The sequence below is a fragment of the Oncorhynchus clarkii genome, unplaced genomic scaffold (assembly GCF_045791955.1).
Source record: "Oncorhynchus clarkii lewisi isolate Uvic-CL-2024 unplaced genomic scaffold, UVic_Ocla_1.0 unplaced_contig_5881_pilon_pilon, whole genome shotgun sequence".
NCBI lineage: Eukaryota > Metazoa > Chordata > Actinopteri > Salmoniformes > Salmonidae > Oncorhynchus > Oncorhynchus clarkii.
This window is the reverse complement of record NW_027261015.1, coordinates 7,366-31,037: the sequence shown is the minus strand read 5'-3', so window position 1 is coordinate 31,037 and position 23,672 is coordinate 7,366. Positions and strand designations below refer to the sequence as shown.

Sequence of the window (23,672 nt, the reverse complement as noted above, 5' to 3'; positions counted from 1 at the left end):
GGAACGAATTGCAAAAATCTCTGAAGTTGGAGACTTTTATCTCCCTCACCAACTTTAAACATCTGCTATCTGAGCAGCTAACAGATCGCTGCAGCTGTACATAGTCTATCGGTAAATAGCCCACCCAATCTACCTACCTCATCCCCATACTGTTTTTATTTGATTTACATTTCTGCTCTTTTGCACACCAGTATCTCTACCTGCACATGTTCATCTGATCATTTAATACTCCAGTGTTAATTTAATACTCCATAATTACAATCTGCTAAATTGTAATTATTCACTCCTATGGCCTATTTATTGCCTACCTCCTCATACCTTTTGCACACAATGTATAAAGATTCTTTTTTTTCTACTATGTTATTGACTTGTTTATTGTTTACTCCATGTGTAACTCTGTGTTGTCTGTTCACACTGCTATGCTTTATCTTGGCCAGGTCGCAGTTGCAAATGAGAACTTGTTCTCAACTAGCCTACCTGGTTAAATAAAGGTGTTCTCAACTAGCCTACCTGGTTAAATAAAGGTGTTCTCAACTAGCCTACCTGGTTAAATAAAGGTGTTCTCAACTAGCCTACCTGGTTAAATAAAGGTGTTCTCAACTAGCCTACCTGGTTAAATAAAGGTGTTCTCAACTAGCCTACCTGGTTAAATAAAGGTGTTCTCAACTAGCCTACCTGGTTAAATAAAGGTGTTCTCAACTAGCCTACCTGGTTAAATAAAGGTGTTCTCAACTAGCCTACCTGGTTAAATAAAGGTGTTCTCAACTAGCCTACCTGGTTAAATAAAGGTGTTCTCAACTAGCCTACCTGGTTAAATAAAGGTGTTCTCAACTAGCCTACCTGGTTAAATAAAGGTGTTCTCAACTGGCCTACCTGGTTAAATAAAGGTGTTCTCAACTAGCCTACCTGGTTAAATAAAGGCGAAATAAAATAAAAAGTGGGTAAAACGGTATGTAAATCTTATTAAAGAGACCAGTGTACAATCACTATGTACATAGGGCAGATATAATTCTACATGAGTTAGTTTTCATAAACTACACGAGTTATGGTACATTTTCATTATGCCTAAATCGTTGTTACTTCAAATAATGATATTATTGAATTGTTTTTGGTTTTTGTAAACGAGCGGATATGACGTTCAGTCTGGTGAACACGCTTTGCAGATGTAAACTTGTGGCGTTCATATGCCAGTCGGAACTAGGAAACTCAGAAATGTCCGACTTGCTGACTGGTTGAAAGCGGCACGTGTACATAAGTACAACCAATACTTGCATATTCGGAAATTTCAGTGTTTCCTTGTTACGACTATCACGTGAACGCGGCAACGGGAGCAGAAACACACATGTGTTGTAGCGGTTCTTATTATACCTCCGCGGTCGTAGCTGGACAAACATTTATACAAACGAATTTAATCCACAAAACATTGAAGAAGAGGCGCCACCTACATCATGAATGATTTTGGAAGCTACCCTCCGCCGAACTTTGTCTCTCCTCCTCCGGGTTCGATGGTGAGTCCGCCAACGTTCCTTCCACCTCCGAGCAACTTCCAGCCCGGTATGTGGAACTGGTACGAGCCACCGTCCGAGCCGTGGAGATACAACGGCCAGGGAGAACACTGGAACTGCGGCCCCGGACCAGGTCGACCCAGAGGCTCATATGGTGAGTATTATACTAACTAGGAGAGTTATGGTTCTAGCAGCGGCCTGGTAAAGAGGCTTCTTTGCACGGTCCCTAGGTTGACACGTGCCTGGCTGAGAGCCCCTGGTGGACTACTATGACCTATACCAATCAGGTCTGTTGAAGTAAACCCTCATGACGCCATTTAGTGGGGTAGGTCAGTAGGGCTGACCAAGCTTGGCCCCGTGTAATGTACATCTATCATTTGGGCAGAGGGGATGCTGGTTCACGTCTGGGTTGAACCAGTATCTGGGCAGAGGGGATGCTGGTTCACGTCTGTGTTGAACCAGTATCTGGGCAGAGGAGATGCTGGTTCACGTCTGGGTTGAACCAGTATCTGGTCAGAGGAGATGCTGGTTCACGTCTGGGTTGAACCAGTATCTGGGCAGAGGAGATCCTGCATCATTATTAACAGAACAGAAGTGTCAGATTGGTGATGACTGAACTGTACCCAGCAGTAGGTCGGCAAGTCATAATATTGTTGTTTTGACCTTTGACCCACAGGCCAGAACTTCCATCGTGGACACGGAGGCGGAAGGCAGGACTATGGTCGTCCCAACAACCATGGGAAAAAGGTAGTAAATCCACCATCAAACCAAAAGCCAGGTCTCTGATATATATGTTTTATTTTATTGCACCTTTATTTAACCAGCTAGGCCAGTTGAGAACAAGTTCTCATTTGCAACTAAGACCTGGCCAAGATAACGCAAAGCAGTGTGACACCAACAACAACACAGAGTTACACATGGAATAAACAATAAACAAGCCATTAACACAGGTAACTGCAAAAATAATGATAACACTTGAGTAAATGAGGGATACAAAGTACACCGAGTGTATAAAACATGAAGAACTCTTCTCTAATATTGAGTTGCAACCCCCTACCCCCCCTCCCCCCTCAGAACAGCCTCAGTTGGTCAAAAGCGTTCCACAGGGATGCTGACCCATGTTGACTCCAATGCTACCCATAGATGTCAAGTTGGGTGGTGGACAGTTCTTTAAATACACAGGAACCTGTGCCAACCTGTGCGCCTGGCACTGACTATTTTGTCTTGCCCGTTCACCCTCTGAAAAGCACACATACACAATCCATGTCTCAAGGCTTAAAAATCCTCCTTTAACCCATCTCCTCCCCTTCATGGATGGTGGTACACAGACACACTGTGGCCCCTCATGATGATTTGTTTGTTTGTGTCCCCCATCAGTTGGCCATCCCCGTCTTAGACAGTGTAACACTCCAATAGGGTGACTGACTGATTTGACTTTAATGGGTTCAAATGTTTTGTTTTCTTTCCAGCAGAAAAATAAAAAAGAACCAGAGTTTTCACATTTCTGTGACCCGTGTGACCGAGGATTCAAAAACCAAGACAAGTATGACCAACATGTCTCTGAACATGTCAAGGTAACTGATTCTCATGATCAAATTATTCTGATTTGACATGAGGTGATGAACCGAATGTAATGACATCATACTAGGTCATCAGGGTTCCAAGCTTCAAATCAAATTCTATTAGTCACATGAGCCTAATACAACAGTACTTTACAATACCTTACAGTGAAATGCTTACTTAAGAGCCCCTAACCAACAATGCAGTTAAAAAAAATAATATACAAATAAGAAATATAAGTAACAAGTAATTAAAGAGCAGCAGTAAAATAACAATAGTGAGACTATATACAGGGGGGTACCGGTACAGTCAATGTGCGGGGGCACCGGTTAGTTGAGGTAATGTGTAGGTAAAGTTATTAAAGTGACTATGCATAGATGATAACAGAGTAGCAGTTGTCTGGGTAGCCATTTGATTAGGTGTTCAGGAGTCTTATGGCTTGGGGGTAGAAGCAGTTTAGAAACCTCTTGGACCTAGACTTGGTGCTCTGGTACCGCTGGCCGTGCGGTATCAGAGAGAACAGGCTATGACTAGGGTGACTGGAGTCTTTGACAATTTGTAGGGCCTTCCTCTGACACCGCCTGGTATAGAGGTCCTGGGTGGCAGGGAGCTTGGCCTCGGTGATGTACTGAGCCGTACTCACAACCCTCTGTAGTGCGTTGCGGTCGGAGGCCGAGCAGTTGCCATACCAGGCAGTGATTCAGCCAGTCAGGATGCTCTCGATGGTGCAGCTGAAGAACCTTTTGAGGATCTAAGGACCAATGCCAAATCCTTTGTCTCCTGATGGGGAATAGGTTTTGTCGTGCCCTCTTCATGACTGTCTTGGTGTGCTTGAACCATGTTATTTTGTTGGTGATGTGGACACCAAGGAACTTGAAGTTCTCAACCTGTTCCACTGCAGCCCCATCGATGAGAACGGGGGTGTGCTCGGTCCTCTTTTTCCTGTAGTCCACAATGATCTCAGTTGTCTTGATCATGTTGAGAGAGACGTTGTTGTCCTGGCACCACACGGCCAGGTCTCTGACCTCCCTATAGGCTGTCTCGTAATTGTCGGTGATCCGGCATCCCGCTGTTGTGTCATCTGCAAATGTAATGATGGTGTTGGAGTCGTGCCTGGCCGTGCAGTCACGAGGGAACAGAGAGTACAGGAGGGGGCCGAGCACGCACCCCTTAGGGTCCCCTGTGTTGAGGGTCAGCGTGGCAGATGTGTTGTTACCTACCCTCGCCACCTTTTGCGGCCCGTCAGGAAGTCCAGGATCCAGTTGCAGAGGGAGGTGTTTAGTCCCAGGGTCCTTAGTTTAGTGATGAGCTTTGAGGGCACTATGGTGTTGAATGCTGAGCTGTAGTCAATGAATAGCATTCTCACATAGGTGTTCCTCTAGTCCAGGTGGGAAAGGGTAGCGTGGAGTGCAAAAGAGATTGCATAATTTGTGGATCTGTTGGGGTGGTATGCAAATTGGAGTGGGTCTAGGGTTTCTGGGATAATGGTGTTGATGTGATCCATGACCAGCCTTTCAAAGCATTTCATGGCTACAGACGTGACTGCTACGGGTCGGTAGTCATTTAGGAGGTTACCTTAGTGTTCTTGGGCACAGGGTCTATGGTGGTCTGCTTGAAACATGTTGGTATTACAGACTCGGACAGGGAGAGCTTGAAAATGTCTGTGAAGACACTTGCCAGTTGGCCAGCGCATGCTCGCAGCACACATCCTGGTAATCCGTCTGGCCCTGCGGCCTTGTGAATGTTGACCTGTTTTAAGGTCTTACTCACATCGGCTGCGGAGAGCGTGATCAGTCTTCCAGAACAGCTGGTGTTCTCATGCATGTTTCGGTCTTATTTGCCTCGAAGCGAGCATAGAACTAGTTTAGCTCATGTCACTGGGCAGGTCTCGGCTGTGCTTCCCTTTTGTAGTCTGTAATGGTTTGCAAGCTCTGCCACATCTGACGAGTGTCAGAGCCAGTGTAGTATGATTTGATCTTAGTCCTGTATTGAAGATTTGCCTGTTTTGATGGTTCGTCGGAGGGCATAGCGAAATTTCTTATAAGCTTCCGGGTTAGAGTCCTGCTCCTTTGAAAGTGTTAGCTCTAGACTTTAGCTCAGTGCGGATGTTGCCTGTAATCCATGGCTTCTGGTTGGGGTATGTACATACGGTCACTGTGGGGACATCGACATCAATGCACATGTTGATGAAGCCAATGACTGATGTGGTGTACTCCTCAATTCCATCGGAGGAATCCCGGAACATATTCGAGTCTGGTAGCAAAACAGTCCTGCAGTTTAACATCTGCGTCATCTGACCACTTTTTATTTTATTGATCTAGTTACTGGTGCTTACTGTTTTAATTTGAGCAAGAATCAGGAGAATAGAATTATGGTCAGATTTGCCAAATGGAGGGCGAGGGAGAGCTGTATGTGTCTCTGTGTGTGGAGTACAGGTGGTCCGGAGTTTTTAATGTGTATTTATTTATTCCAGTTCCCTGCCGGTGCATCGTGTAACCAGCCACGCCTCTGTTCTATCCTGCCGGTGCATCGTATAACCAGCCACGCCTCTGTTCTATCCTGCCGGTGCATCGTATAACCAGCCACGCCTCTGTTCTATCCTGCCGGTGCATCGTGTAACCAGCCACGCCTCTGTTCTGTCCTGCCGGTGCATCGTGTAACCAGCCACGCCTCTGTTCTATCCTGCCGGTGCATCGTATAACCAGCCACGCCTCTGTTTTATCCTGCCGGTGCATCGTATAACCAGCCTCTGTTCTGTCCTGCCGGTGCATCGTATAACCAGCCACGCCTCTGTTCTATCCTGCTGGTGCATCGTATAACCAGCCACGCCTCTGTTCTATCCTGCCGGTGCATCGTATAACCAGCCACGCCTCTGTTCTATCCTGCCGGTGCATCGTATAACCAGCCACGCCTCTGTTCTGTCCTGCCGGTGCATCGTATAACCAGCCACGCCTCTGTTCTGTCCTGCCGGTGCATCGTATAACCAGCCACGCCTCTGTTCTATCCTGCCGGTGCATCGTATAACCAGCCACGCCTCTGTTCTGTCCTGCCGGTGCATCGTATAACCAGCCACGCCTCTGTTCTATCCTGCCGGTGCATCGTATAACCAGCCAGCTGTATGTTGATAGTGTCATCGTTCAGCCAAGTCTCTGTGAAACATAACATATAACAGTTTTAAATGTCCTTTTGGTAGTTTAATTTTTTGCGTAACTCGCCGATTTTATTGTCCAAAGATTTCAAGTTTGCTGGCAGAATGGAAGGAAGTGGGGGTTTATTCGATCGCCTATGCATTTTCAGAAGGCTGTCCGACCCCTTTTCTCCGCCTCCTCTTCACACAAATCACAGGGATCTGGGCCTGTTCCAGAGAAAGCAGTTCCGTTGTTGGTCTACCTTCAGTAAAACAGGCAAAGCATTGTGTTAGTCAACCTTCAGTAAAACAGGCAAAGCATTGTGTTAGTCAACCTTTAGTAAAACAGGCAAAGCATTGTGTTAGTCAACCTTCAGTAAAACAGGCAAAGCATTGTGTTAGTCAACATTCAGTAAAACAGGCAAAGCATTGTGTTAGTCAACCTTCAGTAAAACAGGCAAAGCATTGTGTTAGTCAATCTTCAGTAAAACAGGCAAAGCATTGTGTTAGTCAACCTTCAGTAAAAGAGACTTCTGTTTTATAGTGCTCAGTTGAAGACTGCAGCTTCACTGCTCATGAGAAGCTGGTCAACATTCACTGGAAAAATGTAAGTAGACCGCCAGCCTCAGCTATTACCCATCAACCCCTCATCTATATAGAACCAAGCATTAACCTCTTCCTGTATATTCATTTTATTTTATTTAACTAGGCAAGTCGGGTTAAGAACAAATTCTTATTTCCCATGACGGCCTAGCAAAAGGCCTCCTGCGGGGACTGGGGCCTGGGATTAAAAATCAATACAATATAAATATAGGACAAAACACACATCACAACAAGAGAGACAACAATACATAAAGTGAGACCTAAGACGACAACATATCAAGGCAGCAACACAACATGGTAGCAACACAACATGGTACAAACATTATTGGGCACAGTCAACAGCACAAATGTCAAGAAGGTAGAGACAACACATCACACAAAGCAGCCACAACTCAGCAAGAGTGTTGCTTCTATACATGAATAGCAATACCCTAACTCCTCCTGTCTGGAACCACGTGTTTAACCTCCTCCTGTCTGGAACCGCGTGTTTAACCTCCTCCTCCTGTCTGGAACCACGTGTTTAACCTCCTCCTCCTGTCTGGAACCACGTGTTTAACCTCCTCCTCCTGTCTGGAACCGCGTGTTTAACCTCCTCCTCCTCCTCCTGTCTGGAACCACGTGTTTAACCTCCTCCTCCTCCTCCTCCTGTCTGGAACCGCGTGTTTAACCTCCTCCTCCTGTCTGGAACCGCGTGTTTAACCTCCTCCTCCTCCTCCTGTCTGGAACCGCGTGTTTAACCTCCTCCTCCTCCTCCTGTCTGGAACCGCGTGTTTAACCTCCTCCTCCTCCTCCTGTCTGGAACCGCGTGTTTAACCTCCTCCTCCTCCTCCTGTCTGGAACCGCGTGTTTAACCTCCTCCTCCTGTCTGGAACCGCGTGTTTAACCTCCTCCTCCTCCTGTCTGGAACCGTGTGTTTAACCTCCTCCTCCTCCTGTCTGGAACCGCGTGTTTAACCTCCTCCTCCTGTCTGGAACCGCGTAATTAACCTCCTCCTCCTGTCTGGAACCGCGTAATTAACCACCTCCTCCTGTCTGGAACCGCGTGTTTAACCTCCTCCTCCTGTCTGGAACCGCGTGTTTAACCTCCTCCTCCTGTCTGGAACCGCGTGTTTAACCTCCTCCTCCTGTCTGGAACCGCGTGTTTAACCTCCTCCTCCTGTCTGGAACCGCGTGTTTAACCTCCTCCTCCTGTCTGGAACCGCGTGTTTAACCACCTCCTGTCTGGAACCGCGTGTTTAACCTCCTCCTGTCTGGAACCGCGTGTTTAACCTCCTCCCGTCTGGAACCGCGCGTTTAACCTCCTCCCGTCTGGAACCGCGTGTTTAACCTCCTCCTCCTGTCTGGAACCGCGTGTTTAACCTCCTCCTCCTGTCTGGAACCGCGTGTTTAACCTCCTCCTCCTGTCTGGAACCGCGTGTTTAACCTCCTCCTCCTGTCTGGAACCGCGTGTTTAACCTCCTCCTCCTCCTCCTGTCTGGAACCGCGTGTTTAACCACCTCCTCCTGTCTGGAACCGCGTGTTTAACCTCCTCCTCCTGTCTGGAACCGCGTGTTTAACCTCCTCCTCCTCCTGTCTGGAACTGCGTGTTTAACCTCCTCCTCCTCCTGTCTGGAACCGCGTGTTTAACCTCCTCCTCCTGTACCGTCTCCTATAGAACCGTGTGTGTAACCTCCTCCTGTACCGTCTCCTATAGAACCGTGTGTGTAACCTCCTCCTGTACCATCTCCTATAGAACCGTGTGTGTAACCTCCTCCTGTACCGTCTCCTATAGAACCATGCCCCAGGGGCAAAGAGAATCAAGCTGGACACTCCAGACGAGATTTCTAAATGGAGAGAGGAGAGGCGCAGGTCAGTACTGTAGTATGTTTTTAAACATACATCCAGTCACTCATCAGCAATGCTTTTGTTTGCTCAATTTCTCTTGAAATGACTACTTCTGGATTAGATCTGATTCTGTGGTCCATATGAACAATGTGCTGTTACCACCAGTATCGGGGCCTAATATTAACACCTGCCAAATTTGGGTAGATTCTGGCAGTAGTAAGATGTCTATTTTACCATCCATGTGGACCGGTACCCCCTGTATATAGCCTCCACATTGACTCTGTACCCCCTGTATATAGCCTCCACATTGACTCTGTATCCCCTGTATATAGCCTCCACATTGACTCTGTACCGGTACCCCCTGTATATAGCCTCCACATTGACTCTGTACCGGTACCCCCTGTATATCGCCTCCACATTGACTCTGTACCGGTACCCCCTGTATAGATAAGAGGTTGACCGATTTAATTAGGGCCGATTTCAAGCTTTCATAACAATCGGTAATCTGCATTTTTGGATGCCGATTATATTGCAATCCACGAGGAAACTGCGCTGCAGGCTGACCATCTGTTACGTGAGGGCAAGGAGCCATGGGCAGTTGCTAGCTAGCATTAAACTTATCTTTGATTTGTTTTTTTAGAATCTTATCATAATCACTAGTTAACTACACATGGTTGATGATATTACTATTTTAACTAGCTTGTCTTGCATTGCACATAATCAATGCGGTGCCTGAAACTGTGTCACTTCTCTTGCGTTCAGTGTAAGCAGAGTCGGGGTATATGCAGCAGTTTGGGCCGCCTGGCTCGTTGCCAACTGTGTGGAAACCGTTTCTTCCTAACAAAGACCCTAATTCATTTGCCAGAATTGTACATAATTATGACATAACATTGAAGGTTGTGCAATGTAACAGCAATATCTAGACTTAGGGTTGCCACCCGTCTGATAAAATACAGAACGGTTCCGTATTTCATTGAAATAATAAACGTTTAGTTTTCGAAATTCTAGTTTCCGTATTCGACCATATTAATGACTTAAGGCTCATATAGTTCTGTGTTTATTACATTATAATTAAGTCTATTATTTGATAGAGCAGTCTGACTGAGCGGTGGTAGGCAGCAACAGGCTCGTAAGCATTCATTCAAACCACACTTTCCTCCGTTTGCCAGCAGCTCTTCGCTGTGCTTGAAGTACAGCGCTGTTTATTATTATTTTTTTTTTAACCAGGTAGGCCAGTTGAGAACACCTTTATTTAACCAGGTAGGCCAGTTGAGAACACCTTTATTTAACCAGGTAGGCTAGTTGAGAACACCTTTATTTAACCAGGTAGGCCAGTTGAGAACACCTTTATTTAACCAGGTAGGCTAGTTGAGAACAAGTTCTCATTTGCAACTGCGACCTGGCCAAGATAAAGCAAAGCAGTGTGAACAGACAACACAGAGTTACACATGGAGTAAACAATTAACAAGTCAATAATACAGTAGAAAAAAGGAGAGTCTATCTATATACATTGTGTGCAAACGGCATGAGGTAGGCGAATAATTAAAATTTTGCAGATTAACACTGGAGTGATAAATGATCAGATGGTCATGTACAGGTAGAGATATTGGTGTGCAAAAGAGCAGAAAAGTAAATAAATAAAAACAGTATGGGGATGAGGTAGGTAAAATTGGGTGGGCTATTTACCGATAGACTATGTACAGCTGCAGCGATTGGTTAGCTGCTCAGATAGCAGATGTTTGAAGTTGGTGAGGGAGATAAAAGTCTCCAACTTCAGCGATTTTTGCAATTCGTTCCAGACACAGGCAGCAGAGAACTGGAACGAAAGGCGGCCAAATGAGGTGTTGGCTTTAGGGACGATTAGTGAGATACACCTGCTGGAGCGCGTGTTACGGGTGGGTGTTGCCATCGTGACCAGTGAACTGAGATAAGGCGGAGCTTTACCTAGCATGCACTTGTAGATGACCTGGAGCCAGTGGGTCTGGCGACGAATATCTATGACTTCAAGCCCATCAACTCCCGAGGCTGGCAGTACTATAGTGCCTATAAGAACATCCAATAGTCAAAGGTCTATGAAATACAAATGGTATAGAGAGAAATAGTCCTATAAAAACTACAACCTAAAACTTCTTAACTGGGAATATTGAAGACTCATGTTTTAAGGAACCACCAGCTTTCATATGTTCTCATGTTCTGAGCAAGGAACTTAAACGTTAGCTTTTTTACATGGCACAGACCACTTTTACTTTCTTCTCCAACACTTTGTTTTTTCATTATTTAAACCAAATTGAACATGTTTCATTATTTATTTGAGACTAAATTGTGTTTTATTTATGTATTATACTAAGTTAAAATAAGTGTTCATTCAGTATTGTTGTAATTGTCATTATTACAAATATATAAACAAAAATCGTCGGATTTTAATCGGTATCGGCTTTTTGTGGTCCTCCAATCGGTATCAGCTTTTTGTGGTCCTCCAATCGGTATCAGCTTTTTGTGGTCCTCCAAAAATCATAATCGTCCGACCTCTTATAGAGCCTCGCTTGTTATTTTACTGCTGCTGTTTCATTATTTGTTCCTTTTATTTTCTATTTCCGTATCTATTTTGTACTTACAAATAAGTGTTATTTATTTTCTTAAAGCTGTTGGTTAAGGGCTTGTAAGTCAGCATTTCACTAAGGTCGACACCTGTTGTATTCGGTGCATGTGACAAATAAAATAGAATTTGACATGCGGCAATGTTGATGACAACAACGCTGTTTCCACTTTGCTTTTTAATATTAATCCACTAGCCTTCTGTAATTACACTATTAGCTAATGCTAATTGCTACCTAGCTAACAAATGTACTGAGTCCAAGCAAACGTAACGAGCAAATACAGCCTGATAATACCAGTGATGGTGTAGAACTAAATCTGCATGTTTTTTTGTGCAACAGTAACTTCTAAATCAGAGGAATTCACGAAGCTTCATGAAGTAGGTAAGAGAGAACATTCAATGTAGCCAAATATTATAGAGTCTCCTAGGAAACACTTGTCAACACTTTGGTTCCTACCCTGTCACAGTAACTCCTCCCTGGCATTTTCATTTGTTATATCAAACACTGTATTCGACGTGCCCACTATTATATTCTAACTATAAAATTTGAATAATCATTCTATTTCCATGATTCCAACAGTTCACCCAAGTGTTATGCTCTAAATCACAAGTCAAATTGCAATTTCAACATTTGGTTAAAAATAAGGCCTAGATTGTTTGCCCATATCATGCAGCCCTACGTGGCGTTGTGGAAATTCTCCAATTAGTGCAGAATTTCTTGACCAGTATAAAACAATCAGAATAGAGAAAGACCCATTGATATCACTTAGACTGTACAGTATGTGTTGCCACCCTGGGGTCATGTACAGTAGGTGTTGCCATGACCCCAGGGGTGGCAACACCAACTGTGGGTAGACATTCAGAGACTTGTCCCAAAGCCACTCCTGCGTTGTCTTGGCTGTGTGCTTAGTGTCGTTGTCTTGTTGGAAGGTGAACCTTCGCCCCAATTTGAGGTCCTGAGCGTTCTGGAGCAGGTTTTCAGCAAGGATCTATCTGTACTTTGCTCCGTTCATCTTTCCCTCGATCCTGATTAGTCTCCCGGTCTCTGCCGCTAAAAAACATCCCCACAGCATGATGCTGCCACCACCATGCTTCACCGTAGGGTGTGATGTGATGCTTGGCATTCAGACCAAAGAGTTCAATCTTGGTTTCATCAGACCAGAGAATCTTGTTTCTCATGGTCTGAGAGTCTTTAGGTGGTTTTTGGAAAACTCCCAAACGGGCTGTCATGTGCCTTTTACTGAGGAGTGGCTTCCGTCTGGCCACTCTACCAGAAAGGCCTGATTGGTGGAGTGCTGCAGAGATGGTTTACCTTCTGGAAGGTTCTCCCATCTCCACAGAGGAACTCTGGAGCTCTGTCAGTGACCATCTGGTTTTTAGTCACCTCCCTGACCAAGGCCCTTCTCCCCCGACTGCTCAGTTTGGCCGGGCGGCCAGCTCTTGGAAGAGACTTGGTGGTTCCAAACTTCTTCCATTTAAGAATGATGGAGGCACTGTGTTCTTGGGGACTTTCAAAGTTGCAGAATTTTTTGGGGGGTACAATTCCCCAGATCTGTGCCTCGACACAACCCTGTCTCGGAGAGATACGGACAATTCCTTTGACCTCATGGCTTGGTTTTTGCTCTGACATGCACTGTCAACTGTGGGACCTTATATAGACAGGTGTGTGTCTTTCCAAATCATGTCCAATCAATTGAAATTACCACAGATGGACTCCAAGTTGTAGAAACATCTCAACGATCAATGGAAACAGGATGCACCTGAGCTCAACTTTGAGTCTCAGAGCAAAGGGTCTGAATACTTATGTAAATTAGGTATTTCTGTTTATTTTTTATCGCAACACCTGTTTTCGCTTTATCCTTCAAGGGGTATTGTGTAGATTGCTTCTTTTTTTTAAATCAATTTTGTAACGTAACACGTGGTAAAATTCAAGGGGTCTGAATATTTTCCGAAAGTAGGGTGTTTTTGTTCCAGTTTGTGTAGCTGTCTATAGAAGCATATACAGTATAGGTGTTTTGTTAGCTTTAAGGGTATTTTTGTAGTGGTTATTTTTCAGGGGAGATCAGGTTATCATTCTCAATGGTGACCTGAGAACAAACAATTCAATATCATTCAGTAAAACAGACACAGCCGTTTCAGATTCACTACTTTTCAATAACACAAATTATTACAATCAACCAAAACACTCACAAACCAGAGTGAATCTATTCCTCATCGGCTTTCTAAACTACTGGAATTTTAGAGGTTCAGCTGACCAGCTGATAAGTGATGCATTGATGAGTATTAAACTTGTGTTCTCAGTCAACTTACCTGGTAAAATAAAAATGTGAACACTGCAGCCAAGAGTTTTAGAGTAATGGCTGCTGCATTCTGATAAATGGGAAGTCCCATAATGAGGGGCTGCAGGAACGTTGAGTGTCCAGCCGGCTTTCTGTTTAGGGAGAGGCCTGGTCTAGTTCTATAAAGCCTTGAATCTCAGCTTTACCAGCTCATCTGTCTGTCTTTTTTATTTTTTATATTTTTGCTAATCCAAAAGCCCAAATATTTATGGTTGGGAACCTGCTCAATGAGAGGACCATCACATAAATGTGTAAACCATCTGAAATATCTCAATGAGAAAATTAGAAAAAACAGGATGTATTTAGTTTTTTCCGCCGCATGAAGGACCAATTTCAAATCCACAAGGGCTTTCTGCAAGGTAACCGAATCTGATGCTCTAACAGCCTGGTCAGCAGCAGGGCCAATAGTGTTATCAGCATATAGATTAATGTTCGTTTTTTGCAGATATATTATTCATATAAATAGTAAAGAGGATGGGTCCCAAAATCAACCCTTGCGGGACACCTTTTAGTAATTTCAAGGTCACGTGACACTATCAGAAAGCACACATCAGAGCTTTGTCTCTGTCTGTACAGGAACTACCCGACCCTGGTGAACGTGGAGAAGAGGAGGAAGGTGATGGATGCCAGGGAGGAGACTGGAGCGGTGCTGGAAACCGCTCAGTTTGGGTACTTCTTCCTACATTTTCATTTGTTTTTATTGGTTGGTACAAGTTAGGTTACAAATACAACAGGATGATATTGTACTGATGCACAAGTTTCCTCCACGGAATAGTTGGGACCTATATTAGCTGAACTATTAAGGCCATGCTACAACATGCTGTGTGTTCTGTTGTCAGGAGGATGAGGGGTAGAGGTTGTGGACAGCGTGGTGGAAGGTTCCAGAGGGGCAGATGGGCCAGACCAGGTCCTCGTCAGTCAGAGAGACCACCACACCCCACTCAACCCCCCATGGAGAGGCCTCAAACCCTCACTCAGTACCCCAGGGAGGGAGACCCACTGGGGGCTCTTGCCAACAGCGACCCAGGTCAGTCAGTGATCCAGGAACCTGCCAGAGACACGTTTTTTTAAAGGTCCTAATGTCTGTTCCTGTATACACAACCCCTGTTGACTCTGACCCCTGCAGACTCTGATACAGAGGAGCCAGTCAGTGGAGGTGGGGTGACTGTGGCCCCTAAACAAATGACATCAGGGCTGGGATCTCTGATGGCCAGCTACGGCTCCATGACCGAGAGCGACAGTGACCAGGAACCACAAGGTGAGCTTTAAATGTCAGCTGTCTGTTTTCCCCGTATGGAGGCTTGTTTTCTCTGTGTGTGTGTGTGTGTGTGTGTGGAGGCAACAAACAGAAGACGTCGCCAATGATTCCACGGTTTTAGCTTCAATATTTTAACTTTCATTATATTTCGTTATTCAACACGTTGAGATGTAAAGTTAGTGGTGTCTCAGTCCTGCCCATCCAGAGGACCAGTCAGCTGCTGAAGGAGAACCAGGAAATGCTGAAGGCTCTGCCAGCCAAGCCCCAGAACAGTGCTTCATCTGGGGCTAAGAGACTCTACCCTGAGCCCCCCCAGGAACCACAGCCTGGGTCTGGTCCTCATAGACCTAGTCGGGGGAGAGGAAGAGGTGCGAGAGGAGGACGAAACAACATGGACACCCCCCAACAGCGCCGCGCCACTCTGCTTGAGATGGTAAGACACCGGGAAAGAGGCATCAAGGCACAACTGATTTTACAAATCGGTTGAGATAAAAGTTTAACATTTTCAAGTCTGTATTGTGAATGTAGGTAGCATTTTTTTCTACCTGCTGAATTGTTCTATGACCCCTGACCTTTACAGTTACTGGCCCCAGACATCCGCCATGAGAGGAACGTGCTCCTGCAGTGTGTTCGCTACATTGTCCGAAACAACTTCTTTGTACTGGAGGGTCAAACTCAGGACCAGGAGGGAACTCGGGGTAGAACGGTGATCTCAGATGACCCTAACCTTGACCTCCTGACACAGGAAGTGAGAGCAGATGATCTGAGGGCTCTACTCCCAGCTACCTCTGTGGTTGGTCCAGATGAAAAAGGTGACCAGGTGAGGTCATCACTAGAAGGTACCCAGAAACCACCAGTCTGTCAGGGACCTTCAGAGGTGGACATTTTGAATGGTGAAGATGTTCATCCTGAGGAGATGCCAGGTGCAGCCTCAAACCCTGATGTCATAACTCAGCTGAACTCTAACCCTGAGGTCCTGGGGACTGTGGCTGAGCAGTCTGTAGCCCAACAAGTGGGAGAAGACCAGAGCATGGAGGAGAACACACAGAGTGGGCCAGCCAGCTCACAGTCACATCCCCTCCATGAAACCCCAATGGACTTGGCTGTGAATGCTAATTATGGAGATGGTCACCCTGAAGACCACTCCCAGACCTCCATCCCCAACTATGATGATGAAGTCTGGGAGACCCAAGACCCCTGAAGTCACCCTGACCCTTCAATCAAGACTATCACCCTTAAATCAAGACTGTCACCCTAACCCTTAAATCAAGACTGTCACCCTAACCCTTAAATCAAGACTGTCACCCTAAAAGCAGATTTATTTACTCAAGCTCCGCATTGCCGTGCACCTCCAAATGTTGTAACCATGCAGAGCTCTGTATAGCTCCGTTTTTTACATAATTGGATGACTGTAGTTGGGGGCGGGACTTCCTGTATAAACACAAAATTCCTTCCTTCACAACAGCTCTGAAGTATGAATGCCCTGACTTCTGTAGAGGCCGTATCGCAGTAAATGCTGTACGGCCATATCGGATTGGCCATGCAGAGCCTGTAACCCTTAAATCAAGGCAGTCCCCTAGACCTTTCACCTTGTCTCTGATGTTGGCGAGTTATTTCCCTACAGTCATTTATGTTTTCATCTAAACATCAACTACCTCTGGCATTTTATTTGTACTCTTCTTTTTTCAACATGGAAATAAATGACTTGTTCTACTGTGGGAATATAACCCAGGAAATCGATAGTTCTTGGACCATCTTTGTCCTTTTTCGAATCAAATGTATTTGTCACATGCTCGTGTTTAGCTGATGTTATTGCGGGTGTAGCGAATGCATGTAAGCTATGTATCAGTCTTATGGCATGTGGATGGAAGCTGTTCAGGAGCCTGTTGGTGTCAGACTTGATACAACGGTACCACTTGCCCCGCGGAAGCAGAGACAAGTCTATGGCTTAGGTGGTTATAACGGTTCTGGATGGAGGGAGTTCGGCCCCAGTGATGTACTGGGCTGTCCTCACCACCACCTGATATAGAGGTTATGGATGGCAGGGAGCTGGGCCCCCGTGATGTACTGGGCTGTCCTCACCACCACCTGATATAGAGGTTCTGGATGGCAGGGAGCTCGGCCCCAGTGATGTACTGGGCTGTCCTCACCACCACCTGATATAGAGGTTCTGGATGGCAGGGAGCTCGGCCCCAGTGATGTACTGGGCTGTCCTCACCACCACCTGATATAGAGGTTCTGGATGGCAGGGAGCTCGGCCCCAGTGATGTACTGGGCTGGTCCGTAGCACAGATCACGAAGTCAGATAATTTTCACTCCATTCACATGCTTATCAGTTTGAGTCATACACGGGCTTGTCATGTTGTTATTTGAACAGGCCCTGGTCTACAGTGAAATAATCTAATTTCAGTCCTCCTTTATGATGATTATTTTTGTTCTATCTGTCGTAGCTCATTAGTACACCTTTGTGGTTGAAATGTATATCTATTGTGTGTCCTAGGATACAACAATTAATTGAACCCCTAACCCTGGTAACGGAGGACATCAGGTGGGTGTTGGGTAGAACCACTAGGTCCTGGAGAACAGGTAACGGAGGACATCAGGTGGGTGTTGGGTAGAACCACTAGGTCCTGGAGAACAGGTAACGGAGGACATCAGGTGGGTGTTGGGCAGAGCCCCTAGGTCCTGGAGAACAGGTAACGGAGGACATCGGATGGATCTGGGTGTTGGGTTGAACCCCCTAGGTCCTGGAGAACAAGAGCAGAGTTAGAGGTTAGGAGACGGACGTCAACAAGCAAACACACAGGTTACACTTTACTGGGAGAACATTTTGATGGATTAGTGCAGTGTTATAAATGGGAGATATTTACTTTTCAACACTGGGATGGTACAGCCTACCTCAAGCTGGTCCCCCTCTGACTCCGAGCACAGATAATCAGACTGATCTGAACTCACTGGTTCTGGTGGATGGGATACTTCCTGGGGAGCTCAGACAGTTGATGGTCCTCAAGTCATTTGGAGGTAAATTGAGGGACATTTTTATAAGCTCAGCATAACTACCATTTCTTTCTTTCTCAAATGTCAACCAAAGCTTAACACACTATCTATTGGGCTTCACTGAAGTGTAGGGCATCAGGGCTTTCAGTGGTCGACCGTCCAACTCCAGCATGTAAATCCTGGTGGGGCATAGGGGGGGGGGGGGACAGCTTTTAGATGCATGCCAGTGTTGACAAGGGGGGGCCACAAACTGTTAGGGACTACATCAATCTGTCCCAACACCTTACCACTGCTACACCTGACTATCAGCGGAGCCTTGTCTGGCAGCGAAACGGTTCATTCATGCTGTTGGATTCGTGGTAAACTTTGAACATTGAGATATTAAAGACATAATAGATCAGACGCATAGTGTATAAAAAGAGACTGGGTTTATGCCAGAAGGTAATGGGTCTCCGTAGAAAGACCGATGGCTTTGGAATGTGTTGGGTGGACGGGAGGAGATCACAGGATTGCTATAAGGGAAGTGGATGGACATCTGTGGATTAGGCAAAGGAAGGTTTGAGGTCAAGAGGTCAGGTCAGATCCCCTGAAGGGAGTAATAAGGGTTTAGTATCCTGTTTCCCTTATCCTGTGGAACCATAAGATGTAAGGATTGGAGAGAATGAGGAGTGTCCAAAGTGGGGTATATATATACTTGTGACGGTGAGAACATGTTTTTGTCTGAATTACAGCAGTAACGACCCTTTGGGGAAGAATTAAACTTGGTTAAGCTTCTCTAGTGTCCGTGAGTTATTTACTCTGAATAATTAGAACCAAACAAGCCTCATTTACTGCCTTTCAAAAAACATAGCTGATATGGCTGACTTGCTTAAACAAATGTGGTTTCTAATGACAATCGATATGTACAAACTATGGCATAAGGGGATGATAAGAGGCAAACCGAAATATCGATTAAGACGTTGATGAACGAGCTAGGACGGACATGGTCAAATCCAAATCAAATTGTATTAGTCACATGCGCCGGATACAACAGGTGTAGTGAAATGCTTACGAGCCCCTAACCAACAATGCAGTTTAAAAAAATAAAAATACAGATGAGAAGAGAAAAGTAACAAGCAATTAAAGAGCAGCAGTAAAATAACAATAGCGAGACTATATACAGGGGGGTACCGATAGAGTCAATGTGTGGGGGCACCGGTTAGTTGAGGTAATATGTAGGTAGAGTTATTAAAGTGACTGCATAGATGAGAGTAGCAGTGGTGTAAAGAGGGGGGGGGCCTGCAAATTGTCTGGGTAGCCATTTGATTAGGTGTTCAGGAGTCTTATGGCTTGGGGGTAGAAGCTGTTTAGAAGCCTCATGGACCTAGACTTGGCGTTATGGTACCGCTTGCCGTGCGGTATCGGAGGGAACAGGCTATGACTAGGGTGGCTGTAGTCTGACAATGTTTAGGGCCTTCCTCTGACACCGCCTGGTATAGAGGTCCTGGGTGGCAGGAAGCTTGGCCCTAGTGATGTACTGGGCTGTTTGCACTACCCTCTGTAGTGCCTTGCGTCGGAGGCCGAGCAGTTGCCATACCAGGCAATGATGCAACAAGTCAGGATGCTCTCGATGGTGCAACTGTAGAACCTTTTGAGGATCTGAGGACCCATGCCAAATCGGTTTTGTCGTGCCCGCTTCACGACTGTCTTGGTGTGCTTGGACCATGTTAGTTTGTTGGTGATGTGGACAAGCTCTCAACCTGCTCCACTACAGCCCCGTCGATGAGAATGGGTGTGTGCTCTGTCCTCTTTTTCCTGTAGTCCACAATTATCTCCTTTGTCTTGATCACGTTGAGGGAGAGGTTGTTGTCCTGGCTCCACACGGCCAGGTCTCTGACCTCCCTATAGGCTGTCTCGTCGGGGATCAGTCCTCCCACTGTTGTGTCGTCTGCAAACTTAATGATGGTGTTGGAGTCATGCCTGGCTGTGCAGTCATGAGTGAACAGGGACTACAGGAGGGGACTGAGCACGCACCCCTGAGGGGCCCCCGTGTTGAGGATCAGCGTGGCAGATGTGTTGTTAACTACTCTTACCACCTGGGGGCGGCCCGTCAGGAAGTCTAGGATCCAGTTGCAGAGGGAGGTGTTTAGTCCCAGGGTCCTTAGCTTATTGATGAGCTTTGAGGGCACCATGGTGTTGAACGCTGAGCTGTAGTCAATGAATTGCATTCTCACATAGGTGTTCCTTTTGTCCAGGTGGGAAAGGGCAGTGTGGACTGCAAAAGAGATTGCATCATCTGTGGACCTGTTGGGGCGGTATGCAAATTGGAGTGGGTTTCTGGGATGCTGGTGTTGATGTGAGCCATGACCAGCCTTTCAAAGCACTTCATGGCTACAGACGTGAGTGCCACAGGTCGGTAGTCGTTTAGGCAGCTTACCTTAGTGTTCTTGGGTACAGGGACTATGGTGGTCTGCTTCAAACATGTTGGTATTACAGACTCTGACAGGGAGAGCTTGAAAATGTCAGTGAAGACACTTGCCAGTTGGTCAGCGCGTGCTCGCAGTACACATCCTGGTAATCCGTCTGGCCCTGCGGCCTTGTGAATGTTGATCTGTTTATAGGTCTTACTGACATCGGCTGCAGAGACCGTGATCACAGTCTTCCGGAACGGTTGGTGCTCTCATGCATGTTTCAGTGTTATTTGCCTTGAAGCGAGCATAGGAGTAGTTTAGCTCGTCTCGTCATGTCACTGGGCAGCTCTCAGCTGTGCTTCCCTTTTTGTAGTCTGTAATGTTTTGACGAGTGTCAGATCCGGTGTAGTATGACTCAATCTTGGGCCTGTATTGAAGCTTTGCCTGTTTGATGGTTCGTCGGAAGGTGTAGCGGGATTTCTTCTAAGCTTCCGGGTTAGAGTCCCGCTCCTTGAAAGCGGCAGCTCTAGCCTTTAGCTCAGTGCGGATGTTGCCTGTAATCCATGGCTTCTGGTTGGGGTATGTACGTACGGTCACTGTGGGGAAGACGTCATCGATCTACTTATTGATGAAGCCAATGACTGATGTGGTGTACTCCACAATGCCATCGGCAGAATCCCGTAACATGTTCCAGTCTGCTCGCAAAACAGTCCTGTAGCTTAGCATCTGCTTCGTTTGACCACTTTTTTATTGATTTAGTCACTGCTGCTTCCTGTTTTAATTTTAGCTTGTAAGCAGGAATCAGGAGGATAGAATTATGGTCAGATTTGCCAAACGGAGATAGGGCTTTGTATGCGTCTCTGTGGAGTAAAGCTTTTGCTTTTTTGACGCCTTCTGGTTGCACATTTTAACATGCTGATAGAAATTTGGTAAAATGGTCCCTGGCTACTAGGAGCATCGCCTCTGGGTGAGCGTTAACTTGTTTGCTTATGGCGTAATACAGCTCATTCAATGCTGTCTTCGTGCCAGCCTCTGACTGCGGTGGTATGTAAACAGCTACAAAGAATACAGATAAACTCTCTCGGTAGGTAGTGTGGTCTACAGCTTATCATGATATACTCTACCTCAGGCGAGCAAAAGCTCTAGACTTTCTTAGAAATCGTGCACCGGCTGTTGTTTACAAAAATACATAGACCGCCGCCCCTTGTCTTACCAGACGCCACGTTTCTATCCTGCCGGTACATCGTATAACCAGTATGTTGTTGAGCTGTGACTCCGTGAAGCATAAGATGTTAGTTTTTAATGTCCCGTTGTTAGTTTAATCTTCCGCGTAACTCGTCGATTGTATTGTCCAAAGATGGCACGTTTGCTAGCAGAATGGAAGGAAGTGGGGGTTTATTCGATCGCCTACGAATTCTCAATCGATCGGCCTCTCTTTCTCTGCCGCCTTTTCACGTGATCGGGGCCTGTCCCCGAGGTAGCAGTGTGTCCTTCGTGTCGGGCTCGTCAGAGTCGTGAAAGGGGAAAAAAGGATTCTGCTAGTCCGTAGTGAGTAATCGCAGTCCTGTTTTCCAGAAGTTATTTTCGGTCATAGGAGATGGTAGCGGCAACATTATGTACAAAACAAGTTGAAAAAAAATATGTTTCAAACAACGCAAATAAACAATCGACTGGGGGCATGTAAAACGTCTGCCATCTTCTTCGGGGCCATCTTACAGGAACTTTTTGTTCAGCACTTTTGAAATGTACAGCGACAGAATTCAGAACATGGGCCTTTCTTACAGTATTCTCTCTGTACACAAAGTCAGAACCGTAGGATAAATAAAGGGGCATATAAGCAGACATTTAAAGCGCTTACAATATTCAATAATTACATTTCTCTAGAACAGGCTATGGAGAGTTCTGTTCTGACGTGCACCACAAGTTGCACAATTTATGCAGCAGCATACAATATATTTTTGGATTCATTCATTTTGTCAACAAAGTCCGGCATTCTCTGGATTTATGGTGCTTTCAAGACAACTGGGAACTCGGTTAAATCATGTCAGTGATCTTCAGATCGGAGCTCTAGAAAGAGGCCTGAGTTCCCGACTGGCAATTCCGAGTTCTATGACCATTTGAAATGTATTTTCCCAGTCTCAGCCCCCCCAAATTCAGAGTTTCCTGTTGTTTTGAGCACGGCAGAAGTCATGCTGGATTGACAGCATGGCCAATGTTGAATGTCTATCTGTTTAAGCTTGGAAAAGAGACCATTAAACCCAGACTTGGGACCACACACCCACTCCACTGAAAAGCAGGCTAGTGATTGCTTTGCAATGCTTGGAGTTAACCACTCATTGTTGAATATGCGTTTGCAATTTGTGTAATGTTTATGGCCGATGAGCACAAGTTTTATCTATACTTCTCTTCATATGACAAGGATTAAAAAGGATTTCCCAGTAGGTTGTTGACTTGATTCATGAGTGCTAGCTAAGATTTTGAAAGTATGATGTTGACATGATCAGTCCAATCAAAGCTACTGTAGATATTTGGTGTTTTATTAGGATCCCCATTAGCTGTTGCAAAAGCAGAAGCTACTCTTCCTGGGGTCCACACAGAACACAGAACACGAAACATAATACCTTATGACATAATACAGAACATCAATAGACAACAACAGCTCAAGGACAAAACTTTTTTTTTTTTTAAAGGCACAGGTAGCATACACATCAATACACACAAACTATCTGCGTCCGACGGGAGAGGCGTTGTGCCGTGAGGTGGTGCTTTATCTGTTTTTTATTTGACCAATATGAGATGGGAAGGAAGTTCCATGCAATAATGGCTCTATATAATACTGTACGCTTTCTTGAATTTGTTCTGGATTTGTGGACTGAAAAGTGTGTGCGTGTCAGAGTTGTATGTAAATTGACTATGCAAACAATTTGGGATTTTCAGCACATTGTTTCCTATAAAAAGAAGTAATGCTGTCAGTATCTCAGCGCTTAGCCAAGAGAGATTGGCATGCATTGTATTTATATCACCCGTCTGATTACAATTTAAGAGCAAGATGTGCCGCTCTGTTCTGGGCCAGCTGCAGCTTAACTAGGTGTTTCCTTGCAGCACTGGACCACACGACTGGACAATAATCAAGATTAGACAAAACTAGAGCCTGCAGAACTTGCTTTTTGGAGTATGGTATCAAAAAAGCAGAGCATCTCTTTATTTATTATTGACCTCTCCCCATCTTTACAACCATTGAATCTGTGTGTTTACAATCAAAGGTAATGCCAAGTAAGTTAGTCTCCTAAACTTGTTCAACACCCATACCATTCATTACCAGATGTAGCAGAGGACTAGAACTTAATACAACGTGATTTGCGGTCATTTTATCTGTGGCCAATGACCTTGCGCCTTCTTGGATGGCACTTCTAATGTTATGGCAGCGTCCAAGGGGTTTGAATTTTTGAGCTCTACCCTTAGATTTAGTGGTGA

General features: G+C 45.5%; 1 protein-coding gene across 2 annotated transcripts; it reads left to right on the top strand.

The window, feature by feature from the left end:
- The first annotated feature begins 1,290 nt into the window (after nucleotides 1-1,290).
- LOC139403210 (FMR1-interacting protein NUFIP1-like) lies at nucleotides 1,291-18,582 on the top strand. 2 transcript variants are annotated; one of them, XM_071146923.1, is made up of 10 exons: nucleotides 1,291-1,659; nucleotides 2,182-2,252; nucleotides 2,975-3,079; nucleotides 6,737-6,799; nucleotides 8,566-8,642; nucleotides 14,130-14,222; nucleotides 14,393-14,580; nucleotides 14,680-14,811; nucleotides 15,003-15,244; nucleotides 15,392-18,582. In XM_071146923.1, the coding sequence occupies exons 1-10, from the start codon at nucleotides 1,449-1,451 to the stop codon at nucleotides 16,010-16,012; spliced, it is 1,803 nt and encodes a 600-aa protein (XP_071003024.1). In that variant the 5' UTR covers nucleotides 1,291-1,448; the 3' UTR covers nucleotides 16,013-18,582. The 2 variants fall into 2 exon arrangements, with proteins under 2 accessions (XP_071003024.1, XP_071003025.1); XM_071146924.1 differs by having other exon boundaries at nucleotides 1,311-1,659; nucleotides 2,978-3,079; nucleotides 15,392-17,414.
- Nucleotides 18,583-23,672: the final 5,090 nt, after the last annotated feature.